The sequence below is a fragment of the Falco punctatus genome, assembly GCF_963210335.1.
Source record: "Falco punctatus genome assembly, chromosome: Z".
NCBI classification, from domain to species: domain Eukaryota; kingdom Metazoa; phylum Chordata; class Aves; order Falconiformes; family Falconidae; genus Falco; species Falco punctatus.
Genome location: NC_137586.1, coordinates 19,200,127 through 19,220,468, shown reverse-complemented (window position 1 = coordinate 19,220,468; position 20,342 = coordinate 19,200,127). Strand labels below are relative to the sequence as shown.

At 37.4% G+C, this 20,342-nt stretch overlaps 1 protein-coding gene across 7 annotated transcripts in view; it reads left to right on the top strand.

The window, feature by feature from the left end:
• The window catches only part of ARL15 (ARF like GTPase 15), a 224,856-nt gene that overhangs the window by 62,724 nt on the left and 141,790 nt on the right, over positions 1-20,342 (top strand). For all 7 annotated transcript variants that reach the window (XM_080373126.1, XM_080373129.1, XM_080373125.1 and 4 more), the window contains 2 exons: positions 16,244-16,388; positions 19,205-19,264. In XM_080373126.1, coding sequence (XP_080229252.1) covers positions 16,244-16,388; positions 19,205-19,264 — 205 coding nt within the window. The remainder of the gene's footprint in view (positions 1-16,243; positions 16,389-19,204; positions 19,265-20,342) is intronic.

The following is a 20,342-nucleotide window of genomic DNA, read 5'->3' as shown; positions in this document are numbered from 1 at the left end:
CACTCCCTCCAAGGACTGAAGCTACGCCATAGGTAACGTTCTCTTCTTCATATGTTATGGGCCCCATGTATGTATAGTATGTGTTGATAGTGAAAATGAAAACTTGGCCTTCACCATGTAGTACAGCTGGTGGCATGATGTGACTGTAGGATATGGATGACAGGGCAATAGTGGCTTTTTGGTATTGAAACTTTCCTTTGAGTGTTTGGATGGAAGCATTAACTGAAGTGAATTAAGGTACAATTTCCTCTGTGATCAGGCTGTATACAAATACAGAAAAAAACAATTGGAACTTGCTGCAGTGTTCTAAAATTTCTTCCTACAGACTTAGGAGTTAAAAATTCTGTAATAATAATTTGAATGTTGGCTCAGCTGGTAAAGAGATAAGTATGATCGCTAGATGATGTGTGCAAAGCCAGTGAAATACTACAAGAGACTTCACTGTTGTGATGCTGAACATCTCTAAAACTTCTAGATGCTCAGGTTTCTGAGTGAAACTGTCCACCCTGCTGGAAGTCCTAAATTTCATGTGTTGAGGATGAGCAAAGCTGCATGCCCGTTCACTCACAACATGGAGAATACCCAAGCTAATGAGTGTGAAATGGCAAACGGTTATGGCTGAAATTTCTGCCATGTAATGAAGAATGTGAAGTGGTTGAAAGGCTCAGAATTATGTCTGTATTTTTTGAGGGGAAAGCATGGTTTGAAAAGAGTAAACTACGATTGCTCCCTGTGACAGAAGAGAAAATAAAAGATTTTGCACAGTCATTTTTGAAATCTTGTCATCTCTTGCCTGTATTGGAAGGGGAGAATTCTGCAGTATTAGAGCAGTATTTTTCCCTATGCATGGGCAGTGGAAGAATCCAAGAAGTATAGGATGTATGCTTTCTTTGCCGGTATTTGTTTTTAGTATCAGTTTATAGTGGCAAAAATGATAACATCAACTTCTTTAAAAACAAATCCATGCAATCTAGTTTTTGTTTTCACTGTCCTAAGATATCAGTGAGGAAGTCTGTTTTTAATAAGTAGCTAATGAGCCACTAAAATAGCTCTAGTTACTGAGATTCTTTCTGGGAAGATTGATTAAATTCTTCTGTATACTACAGTAACAAAGTAGAACCAGAGTACAACCAATACAGGAAACATTACAAGTCAATCAGTCTTCCACTCATGATGGTTCTTACACTTAAACTAATGAATATTGCAGAAATTTGGAATGCAGAATAGGACTGGTATGACTTTTCAAATGTAGTTGGAATTTGTGGAATGGTAAATGTTAGCTGATCTTGCTTGTTTTTTAACCCTACTGTAATGGGCAAAGGATTTCTAAAATTTTCTGGAGTTTTTACTCTGCTGATGAGAGGTACAAAGTATACAGTCCAAGCACATGGAGAGGGTCTTACTCTGATTTAGAATTAGTAGTTTCAAGTTAGGATCAAAAGAATGTCCAATATATGGGACACGTCATGCATCTTAATTTACCTTAAGTAAATACCACATACGTAATACTGTCCTTTGCTTGTCATGTCAGTGATGCAAAGGAGTTAAGAGTTTAGATTTTGTCTGAGCCACAGGGTAGTGCTAATTCTTGTTAGAATAAGTCATCCATAATAGGCACTTAAGGGAAATTCAAAGCTATTACAGCAGATGGCCTGCCAAAAATCTTAAATCATTTATGACAGTCTAATAATGTTAAATTCTTTGAACATTTGTAAAAATGGGGAAACTTGCAGGTCTAATTCCTGAAAATGTGGGCAGGCCAGAATTGTATGAGAACACTGATAAATGAGTTGCACTGCAAATTCACACAGTTGTTATGTGCAGTTTGATTTAATAGTGTTTAATTGCTGATAGAAGTTCAGCAGTTCCTCAAGGAAAGAGTATGTTTTTATTTATCCCTAATGAGATTCTGTGTGGCACCTGCGAGGTAACATTTTTTGGTCATTGTTTTTGTCTAGTCGGGTACCACTGAATTATTTCTAACCAGAAAATAATGGAAAAGAGTTTGCTCTTCTAAAATTCCACATGAGCTGCTTTTCTTTCCCAAATGAAACATGCATGATTGTGTAATAGTATAGTACTATAATGTTGCTTGTGTAGAACTTTCCAGTTTATTTTTACTGCAGTCAGTCTTTCACACTTTCTGAATCCACATTACTTTACAATTATGTAGTGAAGTCCAAGTCACGTGCTTGATATAGTTGAATTTTACTAAAATATCTTTGCACCCTGTTTCCTGTGATTGTAGGTTCACTAAGGACATTCTTAATTTCTTGCTTCAGTGTTACTTAACTGGAATCTGTGGTATATCAAGCTGGCTTTGAAGGATTTTCTTCTGTGTTTATCAGATGCACAAGGAAATATTTTTCCAGGAAATACCACTGAATGGTATGGTTGATTGGAGTAGAAAATACATTGCTATTAGGCTGGAATGTAAGGTTTAGCAGAAGAGAAAAGCAATAGGCAGCAGGAAGAAGAATGATGATACATTTGTCATTAAAATACCTCAGTGTGCCTGGAAGTCCAAGTAGGTTTTAAAGTTTTTACAATGGACTTCATAGTACACTTAGTGCAAAAATACTTACCTGGTTTCATACTGTTCAACAGTGTGCTTATTGCTGTCAGTGTGATTTTTCTAATATGAACATTTCCAAACCAATTTATTGTCTGTTGGAACTTCATCTTATTTGTAGAATACTATTTTTCCTAAGTTTTTTATTGGGATAGGACTTAACTGTTTTTACCATTTAGGACTGCATAATGTTCCCAGCTGAAAAATCTTCGAACATTTAAACTACAGCTTAATAGTTCATTTTGATTCCTGTTTCTGGACAAGAGTCAAATATGAGACTTCTGAGCTCAGTTATGTCCCCTTACAATAAACTACTTTAAATTACTCTTGTTGCCTTGTGCTAGGTGGACATCTCAATCGTGTTCTCATTTTTTTTGGTTGCTTTAAGATGAAAACTAGTACTGAAATTTGCATCTACTCATTTTTTTAGAACATGCTTCTATGCTGAAGGACTCTTTTCTTTTGAACTACATGTAGTTTGAATCAGTCCCAAAGCCAAATTCCAAGTCTGAACAAAATAATAAGAAAAAGCCATATAATTATTACTTCTCTTCAGTGTATGGAACTTACAGTCTTTGCTGCTTTATACACATTGCACTGTGGTTTGGATAACATTGGACTTCAGTGGTATTTCACTAGAAGTAACATCCTAATAACAACATAGATTTTCCCCTTCCTGCTAGTATTCTTGGGCCTTTTCTTCAGCTCTTTGGATAAATTTTATTGTTCAGGCTGACCTTATCCTCAACTTTGTGGGGTTAGCTACATTTAAAAATAGGTTTAATACAATTTGCTGGGTTGTTTCTAAGAATAAAGTTAAAAAATAACCCAAATGCTGCTGGTTTGTCAGTTTAAAAATCTAGGCAAAGGCACATTAGTTTTGGAAATCACAGGTTGCCTCATAATAATCAAAGGCCTTTCACTGTTTTTTGGTGGTTTTTTTTTTTTTTTTTTTTTAGGAGAATGCATTTAGATTTGTAAACTTGAGACAGAATATGTTTACTAGAAGTTCTCATGTTTTGCTTCATCTTGAACTACCTGCCTGAGTATTCTGTTTTTTTCCATCAAAATATGTCCAGGTTTAGAGAATGCACTTAACTGCTTAAAAGATCTGAAGTTTTTAAGTTTCGTGTGGTAAGAAACTTGAAAAATTCAATAGGACAACAGTAGCAGTTAACAAATTTTCATATTTGAGCAGTGTAGTTAGTAGTGGAAAGCTAATTCCTGCTTCAGCATTTTGCCTAACTGGATGAGACTTGAGGAATGGTCAGGCTTTTTTCTGTGGTGTTCCATATCTTTTAGTTTGATTTCCTTGGTATTCATCAATTGAGATTAGTGACCTGACACAATTTGCAGGTGCTTCATCTCCTTTGTTGCAGGAGATGTAGAGCCTCGTAGTTGTCAGAAATTTGCCGTTTTCTCATTTATATAGGCCTTATAAAGTGTTTGTGGGAAAATGAGTAGAAAAAATTCTTTTGCAGTAGCTACTTAAAATTTTCTGCTTTCAACCCGCAGAGCTGGAATTGACTGGACTCTTGGAGAATTTCCTCTTTTTTAATGTCTTTCATTCAGTACCTATCCAGAAAGTCCCCTTTACTTTCTGCCCACCTGTGCAAGTCCAAGGAGGTAGTATGTTGAGCTGATGACCCACTACCAACTCTTACTCTGTTGGGCTATGGGTTTTGGGGCAGAGTTTCTGCTTCCTGCTGCGCTGGAGAAGTAGTGTTTTGATTGATAGTAGTACACCAGCACCTTGTTCTTGTCTCTCTCTGCAAACCTACCAAGTGAAGGTTCATCTACAATGCATGATGATTCCACCTAGAGATGAGATAAGGGTCTTGTGCAGCCCACCAGGAAACCAAGGTTTAATGTCTCTTTACTTTCATGAGTGTTTATGATAAGACATTTGTTCTGAAAGACTTTTTGCTTTTTTAAATGTTCTTCTTCCCTTGCTTTTATAGATTGCCATTTCTTCCCAGTTAAAGATCTTTTTAAGGCATAAGTTGTGATTGTATGCTTTTGTAGCAATAAACTTGGTAACATGAACTCAAGCATTTCTTGCAAGGATGAGGAGATGTGATCATTTACACATTTTTTCAAAAAAAAAGGACTATATTATTATTGCTTAGGAAAGTAGAATACTGCTGGTGCTTTTTCAATTACTGTGATCTGTATTTGATGTGGTTTAGTGCAGTTGGTTTCTTCTTAAACCATACACTTCATAGTTTTGTTACCCAATAACATAATCGAACTGTGCTGCACTCCTCAATCCCTGTATAAAATGTTTTGATCTGTCCTGTGCCTTATCATGTGTTTTTGTTGTTATAAATACCTTTGGAGGAATAATTGTGAGCTGTGAATGCCTCCTCTTCATAGAAAAATCTCTGTGGCATGAGTACAAATGTGTGCATCTCTTCTTACGCCATATACATTACTTGTGCTTCAAAAATACTGATCTAGTGCTATGTAGGTAATTGGCATTTACTGAAGCTTCACTGTAAAAGTTGCTTCCTTATCGTACCTTTATATTACAAAATACTAGCTTCCAGTTCTTTATAACAGTTTTTTAATAAACTCTCAGTTCTTAGGAAAGTGAATATAAAAAATTAAAAATACTTTGAACAAAAAGATTGACTTAAAGCCAGGGTTGTGCTTTTACAACTAATCATATGTCTTAGTCTCTAAAAGACAGCGATCTTCCATTTCTTAAGCCTGTTTTTATTCATTGTCTTACTCTGAATTATGCCCCAGCTCCAGATTGCTTATGTTTCTCTGATAGACTCATCATTATGACAGTTGTTCCTGGTCCTCAGTGAAATTTTCTCTCTAGCTAGTAAAAGGAGTTTCCAAACTTGGCGAGATTTATGCTGATCTAAAATAAATGGTAAAAATTTTGTTCCAGTAAGAAGCAGTGAGTCAGTTTGTACTGAGGTGTCTGCAGCCTCTGTAGAACAAGCGTTACATCCATCACAGCTGTGTGCTAAAGCAGGTGAGGAAAAGAGCACCCCAGAGCTGTGCATAGTTACCCGAATACCATGTTGAGTTTATTTCTGCTTACATTTATGGTCATGTTTCGTCAACATAGGGTACATTCTTAAGTAACAACCTGTTGCTTTTTTAACTAAAGAGAACTTTTATGGAACTGTTGTGTTGTAGTTATTCTAGACACCCAGCACACCATCAGTGAAGGCGGTAGCATTGGGAAAGGGATGTCACAGGAGGGTTTCAGTCTGAAGGAAGGCCTTAACTCCCTGTAAGAGCTTGCATTTGTTAGAGCTCTCTGGGTGCTGCACCTACCCAAAGGAGAAGAATTTGAGTCCCCTCAAAAGGTTTTCAGCAGCTATGAGACTAAAAGCAGGTCTTTCCCCCACAAAAAAATATTCTGGCATAGGGAGACCTTCCTGTGGTTTGAGGTATTTCATGCCCCTTAACTGATGAAAAGTGGTTATAGTTTCACTGGGAGAAGCTTCTTGGTTTGGGCTGTCTGTACCGCAGCGACAGCATGCTGACATACCCATGAGTAGGCATAGCTGTGTGGCAGGCTATTTTGTGAGCAAGGCCACAATAATCTGCATTTTCACAAAAAAATAAAGCTGGTTCTTGCCAGCTCCCATTTCCCCCCTGAAAAGTTAAAATTCACTTCTGGCTTTTCAAAAGCAGCTTAACCTCTAAGTGTGTCCAGAATTTATCTACACATTATTCTTTACCTTTCCGCTAACTCAAGTAAGTTAGTAGATATATTGATCAATATTAATTAAAAAAAAATTGTCAGGTTGTTTTGTGAGGTTTTGTGTTTTATTTTGTTTGTTTTTCTTGTTTTTTTTTTTTTTCAACAATACAGGCATATAAAAACAGCCGATGCCTGTAGTTGACCCATTGTTCAGTATGATCCGTTTGCTTCCCCATCAGCTGAGAATCCCCATCTCAAATTGAGTTGTGTTCCCCAAACATTCAAGCAGTAGAAGCAAAGCACCTGTTCAGTTTCTCTCCAAGACAGTTTAAAGGCTGTGTAGTCCTTGATCCATGCGTGCTCGGCAGTAACAAATTTGACGGTTCTGATTTTACAGTGCTAGATGAACAAAATAGCCAATAGAGTCTTCATCAGCAAACAGATTGGTGACAGCTGGGAAACTTGGTGGTAGATGTAGATATATAGCCAGAAAACAAAAGCCAAGCTTTTTGCAGCTGGAGAGAGGAGAAATGCAAAATGCCTGTGTATGTTCAGTGGCTGAAGTTCCCCAAATCTTAACTCACTAAGAGTTTGATTGAGATGAAAACCCGTTTGACATTCAAAGTGGCTCTCACTGATTAAAATTTGAAGAATTTTAGATGGTACTTGTGATTCATATCCCTTCCTATAACTGCGTATTTTGGATTAATGTTTTTGTGTGGGTTGATCTTCTATTTCCTCCCACAGTAGTAATGTGCTGTGCTAGCCAAGTAAAACTCTTGTGCTATACGAGGAAGGAAGAGAGGTTCCTGTATATGTTACTACATATTTCATATTCCCTAGGTCTTTTGGTCAAAATAGATATCCTCTTAGTGGTTCTCCTTTTTGTAAATATAGCATACTGGGAAAGTAAAATGAAAAGAAAAAATCATAGGAGGCCTGAGAGATGCTCATAGCCTGCAACTATATAATGCTTCAAATTCAGTGCTGGAGATGGATAATGCCGTGAGCTGGTAATAGAGCACACCTGTTAGATCTCCCATTTGCATCTCTGTCAATGCTGGTGTAATTTTTCCTCTATTTTCTGGTGTTGGAAGGCAGTCTAGTCTTCAGTGTTCCAATCAGAAGAATTCTTTGGCCTGAAGACTTGCACTGCCTGCTGTCCTTGTTCATCTGTCCACCTCCCCCTTTTATCTAAATCTTCCCGTTACTTCTTGTTAGACTGCGTGTTTACTAGTACTGCTTCTCACCCTTATATTTAAATGTTAACTACATAAACTGTTTCTATTTTAGTAACTTTTTTTTTCATCGGTCTCTACTGGTGTCTTATTTCCCATGCCTCCTGATAATTTTAGAGCAACCAAATATTCACTGGTTTGCTAACTTCTTGGTTGGGTAGTGCCTAAGTTTGCTGTGATGTGCTTCTTGTACTGTATGAGCAAAGAGAGAATTACTAGCTGGGACCCCTCAGCCGGTAGGTTTAAATGTGACGGTTGAAGCTGTACTTCCCTTTTTAATGGACCGTCATGCTATTATAATTTTATTTCATTTTGCTCTATGGTAGTTTGCAAAAAAATTCTAAAACTGTTTTAGGTTTTCCATTTGTCAATGGGTCCTTCTGTCCTGTTCTTTAAACAGATTTTCTTACTTTGACTGATACCCACAATCTCTTTGTACTTACTATTCTGCCTCAGCTGTGAACGTGTTTGGTAAGACCAGACTTTACAGAAAATAGTCGGGTCTGCTGTCCTTAGAAATTCTTCCTCTTTTCTCTCAGATTTGATGGTAAATGTTAGGTTTGAAATCTTTCATAAGAAAGAACAAGACATATCCTGGGGCTCAATCTCAGAGGAACCATTGCTTTAAGTAAACATTAGATATTTCTTCTTTTTCCCTCAAAATGCACTTGGAGTTTCTCTAGGTCCCTTTGCTTTTTGATACTCAAAGACATGCATGCAGGCCAAGAGCTGTTTTATTTTAGTTACAGTTAGATGTCCAACAACTCTGAAGACATAGGCTGAAGCTGGATGGAAAAAAATCCTCTGGAGTTTTGTCTGTTTCTGTAATGTAACTCATACAGTGGGTGGAAGATCTTGCTACATTTCTCAGGGATGTATTAACTGGTATCACCTAGATCCGCCTTGAGATCTTCTGGCTATCAGTGCATGAGGGCACAGTTCTTGTTTGTCATACTTGGCCATTCCTTATGCTTTTTCCAGCTACATTTCAAATGAATTTGTTTGTGTTTATTTTAAATTAACATTTTTGAGACCCTTTTTGCTACTTAAATGAATTGTAATTTTTAGAAATACCACTTCATACTTGATGTGTCTCCTAGAGTACTTTGAATTTGCCCAGCAATTTCAGAGTGGGACAGCAGCAGTAGCTTTTCTTTTTCTTTTCTTTTTTGATGTATGGAATAAAATAGAAGTCTTCATTTATCTTCCTCTTCATCTAGAGTACATCTGCATTTCTGTTTGCACCTGAACTATTTCCCTAGTTTTTTCTTTGAGGTTATGTGACCCGTTTGGGCAGGGGATTTGAATATATCACTGTATTGTTTCCATAAATCCTCTTTTTTATATTGTTACAGAATTAATATTCTGTGTGCCACAGATATCAAATGTGAATGTTGTGTACCAAGTAATTTTTTGGGGACAAGAAAGAAACAAAGTGTGCTGTTGCATTTAGGTGATACGTAGTCAGCTTTAATTAGAAAAATCAAAGACCACCAAGTGGTCTATATGCTTCTTTCTGGTTTTGTAAGCCCATGTGAGCTTGCAGGACACAAGTAATTATTCATGCTGTGCTGAATGAAAGAAAAGTGTTCTGTAACCCACCTTACAACACACATGAATCATGGAAAAAACTTTTTATGATTTGGCTCAGAAACTGTAAAGGGATGACTTGTAGCATACTGAAAATACTGAGCGTTTTTTTTGGTTTTGTTTTTTTGTGTGTGTTTGTGGGGGGTTTTGTTTAGTTTTGGGTTGTTTTTTTTTTTTGGCAGGGGTTGTGGATGGGTAAATATTAAAAAAAAACAAAATCTCTTTCATTCTTTCTACAAATTGAAAGTGATAGGAGGTGCCACATCCTTAACTTTTGCACATTGCAGTGCTGCTGTTGCTATCTTTTTTGCTGGTATTTTCAACAGTTCTTCAGGCTTTTTTAGTATGGTTGTATCCCTTAGATTATGAAACAAACTGCACAGGCTTTCGTTCATATTTTTTGTTGCTTTGTTTCTTGCTGTTATGTGTGAATGGACTGATGAGTTGAAAGAGATGAGTTACTCTTGTGCAGCAAAGCAAATGGAAAGCAAACTGTCAGAGAGGAAACATTTGAGTAACAATTCTACAGTTGATGAAACCTAGAGGTGTCCAACAACCCCCCTGGAGCTTGATTTGACACTGCAGTGAAGTGAGTGATTGTCTTCTGTTCAGAGGATGTGCGTACATTTAACTGTTTTGGTGGCTCAGCTTTGTAGCCATGTGCTGTTTTATTTTATGTAAGCATTTCAATCACATGACTCTACTGAATATTTGAGTATGCCCAGAACGTGATAACTGTTTTTCTTCATGCTTTCTTAAGCAAGTATGAATGCAGTGGAAAGTCATAATGTTGTTTTGCTCGTCTTTCATTTATAGGGAGTATTCAAGAGATCATTTTCCATTTTGGATGTGAGGTTTTGTCATTTCTTTTGACTGATAGTAGGGAAAGAACTTATGTTGCCTTACAGCTTCTTCCAGGGAAGCTGTTTTTGACCGCTTTTATTGGATTTTTGGGTTTCCTACAGCTCTGAACTTTTGGGTGAAGACTTACAAAACAAATACTCTTCTGCATTTTGCCAAGTTGCTATACAAACAAAGATACTGTCCTTCATCCTTGTGCAGTATGGCAGCCAGCAGCTTGACCATCAGAAACAGAGTTGAAACCTCTATTTTGTCTTTGAGGTAGTGAAGACTTTGTTTTCTTGAGAAATCCAAATGTTGTTCTCAATTTTGGACAGGATTCAACCCACTCTGATTATATTATCATCACTCAAACAAATAATGCTTCATGGCCTTGGAAGTCTTTTGAAGTGATACGCTCTGAACAGCAGTGTCGTATCAGGCTTGTCAGAAGTCAGCCAATTCTTTCTTCTTGACCTTATTTCCTCCCAAGTCTTCTCTGCTGGTAGCAGAGTTGCCAAATATGTCAAAGGGTGAATAGATCTATGTCATTTGTCTGGTTTTGGTACTTGAGCCTGTATTACGTCTTCAGCGAGTGACTATGTAAGGATGTTGAAAGTCATTTGAGGTGTAATTGCTCCTTTCGAGATTCCAGAAGTTGTGGCTCCTTTGAAATACCGAGAAGGGGTTGCTAAGTAATTTCAGCCAATGAATCCAAATTTATTTCTCCTCTTAGTTGTCTCAAGGGAGAATTTGAAACTCCTGCTCCACACAGTATGTTGCTATTCTAGTGCCCTGTAACATTTCTGTGAGGTGGGACATCACCAGGACTGTTTGCTCTGTAAAATTTCTCACTTCATTGTAAATTTGTTTTCCTCTGTCCCTTTCTATCTTACCCTGTCTCTAATGCCATATACTTGGCTGTCTTCCCACAGCACAGGCTGATACAGAATTGAAGGTGTATAGGCATGTGTAGAGGAAGAGTGATTTTGGGTTCAGCCGGTGGGCTGACTGTGCACCCGTGATGACTAACCGGGTTAAACAAGAGGATTAATTCATCCTGTGGTGGGGAGCGGTGCAGCACGTTAGCGGGCCTTGGGCTGGGGTCCCTCTGTTGGAGTCCAGGTTGTCAGTCTGTGTTGGGCTGGAGGAGCTAGGTTATAGTGGTCACTGTTTAATGAGGTTGTGGGCTGTCAGAGAAGGTGACTGGTCATGACTGTAGTATTTTCGTCTGTGCTGAGCAACACTTCAAGATGGCAGTGGCCATGTGAGTATTCTTTCATTTCTGTTGGTAGCCACAAAATGAACAGCAGTCTGTTAGGTTTTGTCCTCATTACTGTTATCATATAGATGAAGATGAATCTTATCAATATGATGTTTTGAAAACGTGAAAGCAGTGTCACTGGTTGCTTGTCTTAAAATTGGTAGGTTTTTCCTCTTCTTTCCTTTTTTTGTAGTGGTAAAACTGCCTGTGCAGCAGTATGGAAACTCAACGAGTGCAGCTACAGCTCGTGGTCAAATGCTGTTGTACTAATTTAACATTAAGGTATTAATACAGTTAAAACTTAGTTTATTTATATATCCCTTTTTCCCTGTGTAATTTCATTCAGGTTCTGTGAGTATTGTATTATTTGCATTCAGTTATTCCACTGCTGTCCCCAGTTGTTTCCTATCCTTAGTACAGTCTAACTTGTTGTGTCCCCGTCCCCCCCGCCCCCACATTATTTCTCAAGGTTTGAGATTTCTTTGTGCTTGTGTGATCTCAGACAACATCAGAGCTATGGAGCCTGCTGTGTGTAAACCTGACTTTTTAATTATCTCCATGAGTTTTCATCAACAGTTTCAGATGATTAATCAGTTCACTGGGTCTAAGTGTGTGCTGGGTGCTAGAAGTCTTTGTTCAAAGATACCTTAATTGAAAAGTTTAAAGGAAAACCGAATCCATAACTGTAAGCAAGAGGGGGAGGGGAGCAGAATTATGGTTGAGCTTTCAGTCTTAATTCTGGATTTCAAGAGCTCTGAATGCTTGATTTGTTAGCATTAATGTTGCACTAACTTAGGGTGGTTTTGCATGAGAGTGTGTGCGTTTAACCAACTAAGCATGAAATCCCTTGCTTCTGTTTGCCCCTATTAAACAGCAGCAACAAAAGAAACAGACAGGAGATGGGTCCAGAACAAAGCAGAAATAATGGACTATTTCACCCCAAAAAGGAGAGTGAAACGAGAAGTACAATGAGTAGGCAAAGACAGACTCAATGGCCAGAGGCAGTGTAATGCGTTGGAGAAAGTAGTAATTCAGGCATGTTTGCTGCCCAGAGCTTCAATCCGTGGTCTCTGAGTGGCACATATACCAGAAGTGTTTGGCCACCCCTGCTATAGAGACAATATTTAATGCTTTTCCCAGAAGAAATCTCCGTAGGACCTTAAAGGGACGCTGTCCACATTTGTCAGCTTACATACTGATCCACCTAAAACTGGAATCATCTGGCTGGTCTAGAAATCCCTGAGCAAGGGTAGGTCTGGCTAACTTCTTCCCTTAGCTCTTGCTAATGATTGTATGTGCAAATGCAGGATGCATGCACACATACAAGTAAAATGAAAGTAACAGTGGTGCTGAATATTGCAATTTTCTGTAGACGGCAGCACCTAATTGCTCCCAGTTTGCTGGATAAATACATCCTTTTTTCCAAAACTGGCTAAATGCATACATTTTTTCAAGATACTTATTGTTTTCTTTTCAGTACTTTAAAATCTGCTTGTTCATTTAAAAAAAGAAAATAATTCCTAACTCCCTGCCTGCCTCTTTGCCTGCTTCTTCCTGGTCCAATGCCTATAAAGTGTTTTGAGTGTGATGTTCTCAAAAATCAAGAAAGCTGACAGTTTGTTTGACATGTCTCTCCCTTTAAAGTATGTAAGGTCATACCCTGACAGGCTCCAAAAAATATGGTTCCTTTTTTGTTGCTGGTAGTGGGGCTGAAATGCATGACCTTATGCCAAACAACATTTCAGTGACTATGCCAGCTGGCTCTCCTTGACTTGTATTGGTGGTAGTCGAATGTTTTCTTTCTGCCCTCTCCAGCACTCCCTGTGCGTCATCTCATATGGGTATGGAGTTGTTTTATAATACCTAAAAGGCAGCCTTTTATTGAACAGTCACTCATTGAGCAAATCAAGTTTGGGAATCAATGAAAGTACCTTATAGGTCCATATCTGACAAGTGTTTCAAGACCAGGCAGGTTGTCTCTTATGCCCTTTGGATTGTTCAAACTGAGTGGAAAGAATGCCAGTTTTGGAAAGGACTGAGCGCAAGTTGTGAATTAAACACCTGTCTCAATGTTTTTGATAGATTTGTGTTTTGGATTTCAGGAATGGCTTCTTTAGTTATTAATACACATTTATTGCAGTTCTGTGCATTTCAACTGCACTGTAATACGTGACGACATCTTAAATAATGGTGTAGCTCTAGTCCATGCTTTATAAAATATTTCAGGACTCATTTCCTGTCTATAATCAAAAGCAGAATATAGGATGTAATTTTATTTGCATGGTCAATGACCTCTGAATTTTCTGCTCTCCACAGATCTTGTGCAGCTACTAGATGCAGCTGCCAAAGTTGTGACAACGGAGTCTCTTTAATGGATGCTTAAATAGCCCTGACTTTGTTAGGGGCCAAGTAACTTTAAGCTGCTGAGAGAACAGGAAGGCAGTGATCGGACTGTTTATGTAGTGATATTTCCAATGGAAGAGATGAAGAGATGTTCATTGAGCTTGAGGAACAAGGACTGCAAAACAAGTTTATAAAATTAAAACATTTAACTACAAATATCCCCTAAAGTGTGCTGTAGAATTTCTCATGTTAGCCAGTGGTAACTGCTGTACAAACCAGCTTAAATTTCAGCAGCTTTTTGAAGCTAGAATATTTAAAGTCTTTTTTCAATCTAACCAAACAAAAATATCTACTGAAGAAAATCAGCCTTGCAGGAGGACAGAGCCATGAATATAACAAGATAAGGGGAATCATATCAAATCAAATCAAAGAGTGGTCTGCAGAAAGCCATTTCCCTGTCTTCTGGGATTCCGTCTGCTGTGTCTTAGGAACTTAGATACCTAACTGTGCTTAACGGGTGAAGGATGAGTTGGGTGGGTGGCAGGTCTATGCGTGCTGCTTTGGACATGCAATTTGACCTGGAGTTTTGATCATGCATCTCATCAACAGCATGTAAAGATTCTCCAGACTAAGTTAGACTGAAGAAATATGCACTAAAGGGATAAATGAACTTCACAAAAGCAGCCTGTGGAGCACCTCTGTCACACACAGAGCCTCCATATGTGTTATACAAAGAGCAATAATTATCTTTGACAGAACTGTAGGCTATTAAACGTCATCAGGGCTGCAAGAATCGTATCTGGTTGCATAAGAACTTGCACTGTGTCTGGACAGAGAGAAGCAGAGGCTTTCCTCAGCTCCTCTACTCCTTTATCTTTCTTCAATATGACATCAAGAAGTTGTTGCAGAGATGCTGTGCTGATGAGGACGAATTGAATCCTTTTTAAAGACTGGCTGCGAAGGGTCTGACACACAGCCTCAGGAGCTCTGGCAAGCTTTGAAGAATTTTACGTGGCCTTCAGCCTGATATTCATTAAGTGGAAACTCTGAAGTAGCTTATATTGTTCAATGAACTCAATTGGCCTTTCTCATTTAAGTACCAGAGTAGAATATTTGCTGTGGCTGTGTAGAATCTGCGCTATAAATATAAACTGACCTCAGTGAATAAAGCTAGAAGGTATGATTACTCCGTTTAGCTATGGATACATATATAAAGGAAAACCCTTCTGGAAAAAAAAAAAATGAGTCAAATTTCAATAGAGGCAAAGCTTTGAATTTTAAAACCTTATGTCTTTGGTCATCTTAACTGCTACTGTAAATGTCTTTACTCCTAAAATATTTCCTTTCACATTTGTAAAAGATATCAAAGGAATTTAATAACTTTCCTTGAACTTAACCTTTTGCTTCTTTAAACCAATGAAGACTGTTTCAGCAACATGTACAATAACTTTACATTTATAGGGAAAGAATCCAATAAAAGTTCTGCATTCAGTGAGCTGTCTTTTTATAATCATGTTCTCTTTGGATGACTAGCTCACAGAGCCAGACTCCACTATTTGCAGCAGTGTCTTACGGACGTCTCTTTGTTTTCTCTGTTCTTGCAGTAGCCCTCAATGGGAGATCCTGGGTAGTCGTGCAGACAAACTAGGTTAAGGTTTTCAAGACTGCATTTCTTTACCCAGTGCAGTGATTGGCTTGTTGTTAAGATGGAAAAGAAGAGCTGGGACTATGTAAAGACAGAATGTGTGACAGAGGAGTAATTGCACAAACATTTTCCCTTCCTTGTATTCCTCTGATTTGAAGGTGACAGATACTGGGGAAAAAGGTATTTATATATATTGGGGTGGTGAAAGTCATTCTTGGACACAAGTGGCCAATTTTACCCCATACCTTACAAACAAACTTTCTAGCTTTCCCAGAATGGTACTTTTTAAATTTTTACATAAAAATTTTCCATGTTACGTATAAAGAAAAGTTTGATGAACCTTACTAAGGGCTTTTGGATGAGCTTGGCCTACTTTGGCAATACTATTTAAGAGATGTGAGGAGAACTCTGAAGTAGGCTTTGTGTAAGAGATTATTATTCTTCATATTGTGATTCATTTATGCTTTGCCAGGAAAAGCGCGAGATCAGGTATTTTTGACTAGAGCTATGTCCAGCAAAATTTATTTCTGTATAACATGTACTCTTTGACAGCGGATACTGTAAAGTAAAACACATGACAAAGCAAGCCCAGGAACGATGTCAATGGAGCAGAGTTCTCTCATTCTTTCCCGTGACAACAGCTGTTCAGGAGCTGCTCTAATGTTCACACCAGATACTGGATGGAATTAGCACAGGGAGCAAACTCATACATACATACCCAACCATGGAGCTGAGTGGGGCATGTGCCTGTCTTGCTGTATATGCACTGTTTATGCTATTAAAGAAATGGCAGTCACTTCCCTCAATGCAGTTTGAGGTGTGACCTCTGTGAGGTTTAGGTGAAAAGTTAATGGATATGTTTATGTCTCTTTATAAAGCTGTTGTCGATTTTAGTTGAGGTGGTCTCAGTCTATTAATTGTTGATTTTGTCAAAACAGTAAGTTGGAACAATGATTTGCTTATCTCTAATACCCTTAAATTATATAAACTTGATTTTTAGAACTTTATGGAATACATATTTGCAAAAAAAATAACTTCTTCCTTTTGTTTTTGTTTTGTTTGTTCTTCCTTACCTTGGCAGTGTTTCAGAGCGCTTTGCTGCAAGGGACCGCCACCACCACGACCTGAATATGACTTGGTTTGCATAGGCCTCACTGGTTCTGGCAAGACAAGTCTTCTATCACAGCTTTGCAGTGAAAGCCCAGATAATATAGTCTCTACCACAGGTAGGATGCTGTCTTTATTCCATGGTGTGCTGTAACGTTGCCCAAAGGAAACTTTTGAACATACAGCAAAGGTGGTACAGAACTTAGGCTTAGTTACCTTGCTTTTGCAAGAGGCTAATGGATTGCTTTGAAGCTACCACTGCGTACTCTTTCAGTGTTTGGTCACACACTGGGGAATACCCGTGAAGACATAAAATTTGGAATGTGTTGAAAGTCAAAACATACATTTTGTTGTAATAAAGTAGAACTGTTAGAAGCAGTGTAGTGTAGACACACATTAAAAGATTTCTTTCTTCCCTTCTTACTTTTGGTTTTTAAGCATTCTTGCTATATGGACAGAAAAGAGGAGAATGTGCTGCTATAAAATAGAATAGGACAGTGATGCTCTGAAACTTAAGTTGGGATTTTTCTTCTCCTATTTGGTCAGTACTGCCTTGTGGTATATGCTAGCAATCAAAAGAATAAATGTAATGGAAATTGTTTATTTCTGGTGATAATCCTTTATTTTTAGACCAACAAAGAGACTTTTTTATGTAGTAAGGGCACAGTGACATCAGAGAATAAATTTACAGAAAGTTTCAGTGGTATTGAGAAGAGACCTAAAACCAGACACAACAGCCACAGATAAAGGTACCTTAAGTCCAAAAATGTTGAGTATGTGTGCTGATATAGATGAACCAGAATGCCTAGTACCTAAAAGGGTATTTTGATTAAAAAAAAACCCAACAACAAACACACACCCCCACCCCCAAACACAAAACAGCATCAGACAAAACAGAAACAAACATGTGGAGTGAGAAAAAGGAATACCTGGATGCAAAGTTCAGAAAGAGGAGAGATTAGGTGGTAGCGATGGAAGAAATCTGGTTCTGTGGCCGCAGCAATTTACTGAAGTTGATTTACTGAGGGAACAGATAGGGAGTGTTGTGCAAGCAACTTGCTTTATAGTTCCATGGCTTTATATTTTAGTTGTGGTTTATGAGCTTGAATTTTATATTGTCCCATAGCAAGCCTAACTGGTTTTCAGTGTATCTTTGTTTAAATTACAAGAACATAAGGTTATTCAATACAGCTGCAAGTACTCAGAGTGGAACAGGTACAAGAAAATACTGCTTTTCTTCTACGATTAATAATTAACCCTTTACCTTCACAGCGGTGTTATTGGGATTGTTGAAGAGATCTGGCACTTCATTGTGTGGACAAGGTGTCAATGTCTAACTGAAAAAGTTAGAAGGAAATTGTAGAGTAATTCAGCCTTTTTTTTCTTTTTTTCCCCTCTTCTGAGCTTTATCTGTAGAGTTCACCTGAATTAGTGCAAATTATACTTTTTACACTTGAGACCTTGAAAGAAGTATTAGCAACAATGTAAATAACAGTATAACTCTATGAAAGGAAATAATAAATAAGATTAATTTAAGAATTAGATGTCTTACATGTTGCTGGTTGCCACAAAACACCATTATGTAGTTAGGCAGCTGGAGGAGTGAAAACAGACTCTGGAGAAAACTAGGCAGCATCCAAACCAAAATGATGCATATCTAGGCTATTCAGCTTATAATAATCTACCCATATGTACCTTATCTGTGCTATATCAGAAAATATTGTTGAGGATCCAAGAATACAACATGACAACTCCACTCAGTTTTCAAACTGCAACCTGTATTTTGGTTTTTCTCATGAACATCACTCAGGTCCACTCCAGTTTTTCTTCGGAAGAGTCTAGGATTTGTTTTAAGACAACAAAAATATTACATAATTATTACCTTCAGATTTTCTTGCGCTTTCCTCTGCTGCATCTAGCACTGACCATGGTTGGAGTACTGGAATATCTTATTGGTCTGATCTGGGGAGAAAAACCATCTTGTTTCTTTTAAATGATAGCTAATAAACTTGGAGTAAAACATGTTTTTTCAAAACTTCTGCACTCAGTTCACAGGTACGTAATCATGTTGAAACTGCTTGTGCGAGATGGAAATAAATTTAATGTCTATCTGGACATTTTATGCTAAAAGCACAGACATAATTTTTCCTATATAATGTACTATATACACTTACATGTATGTATGTATGCACTAAACAGGCAGAATTTAGTACATAGTAGATTGATGGATTGCTGGGAGCCTTTTACATTCCCTTTCTCTTGGCTGTCTGAATCTTCAATTAAGGGAGAAATCACATTATAAAAAAGGAAAGTTTTTCAGTTTTAAGGATATAACAACCTAATAGAGGATTCATAGATGCTTCTAGTTTGCTTGTAACCATTTTAATACATACCACTTAGGCTTGTAAGAGGATCTTTCTGTTAATAATATTTGTAGAGAGGATTAGTGCTGTAGGTGTAACCAAAACTTGTGAACTTTAAATGTAAGAAAACAGTGATTTGAATTGCATGTTGGCTTCCATGTCTCCTAAAAATTGCAGAAGGATCACTTCATACTACTGGTAGTCTGAAATCTAAAATTCAGTTCCAAATGGATTAACAGATGTTTTTATAAAGGTGTATTCCATACTAGCTCCTTGCCAAATGGTAAATGGCCTGAATGGAAGTTTTGTGCTGAATATTATGTGTGCCAGCACATTGTATATATTATTTCTGTATTACTATTGCAGTAGTATCATTGCAGATTTCATTGCTTAACCTGATTTATTCTCTCCTCTCCCATTATAACTGATATTTTTAAACATGATATTGAAACAGAATTTCACATGCAAAATTCTGGTTCTTGATGAAAAAAGTCTTTTATGAATGTGTGCAGCTGATTTCAAATAGCCTCTTTAACAAATAAATTACTAATACTCTTTATTTCTGTTTGTAGGTTTTAATATAAAAGCGGTGCCATTCCAGAATGCCATCTTGAATGTAAAAGAACTTGGAGGTATAGCTTTTATTATTTTGATTATAAAAGATGCAGTGTCTAAATCTCATCAAACTGTTAGTTTTTCTGAATTTAAAAATGATAAATCAGTATGGCTGGAATTTAAAACCTGTGTTTCACCAAAGCAGATGAAGATGAGAAAAATTGTACAAATGCTGACTACAAAGAAGAAAAAGTAAAAAGCAGAGGAGAAGGCGGCAAATAAGTGTGGTGTATTTCCTTAATGTAATTTTTTGGATTGCAGTGGCTAAGTTATACAGAAATGCAAACTGGAGTGTAATGCTCAGGGAAGTTTGTTCCCTGTGTTTATTGTACATACAAGCTTTTACTTAAGAGCAGTAGTTCAGGTAACTATGTGAACATTTGGCAAAACCCAGTATATTCGCTGCACCACTGAAGTGTTCCAAAGGCAGCCAACTTCCAGTGAATTATATTCTTTGAGATCTGTTCTCTTGTTGGACTTGTTGGGTTTTGGGAGGGATGATTGTTTTGTGGTTGTGGGTTTTTTAATTGTCTGTGTACAGCTAAGCTATTTGGCTATCAAGTTCTGACCGTGAGTCTTAAATGATCAAGAAGCTTCTCTGTTAAAAAGAAGAAAACACTCTTCTAATGAGAGTTCTTGTGTAGTCTAATTTCATCTAATGTTCTTCTAATTAAAAAAAAAAAAAAGTAGATCATCTTTGTATTCTAGAACTCCTATAGATCTTGCTTATTATCTTTGTAAATAGAATGAATCTTTAGGATGTTTAGATATTCAGCAAGGTTGAAACCTCTCTTGAATGCTCTTGGGTATGAGTTGATTCTTGAATGAATTTTCTTGAGATGAAATCAAGTTTCATGGTGGTCATCTTATCTGAAACGGTTTCAAGAAGGCTTTGATATAAGCACATGTTAAAAAGATAGCATTTCCTCTTTACTACCATTGGTCCATGGATTTAAACATACATGTTCTTGTTTGAGCATGTATTCTATAAAAGAAGCAGAAGTTTTCCTTTGATAAAGGGACCATGCCACAGAGGTAGAGTTGGTTCTACTTGAGCATGTTGTCTGCATAATGTGTATTTAGATCACTTTTTGC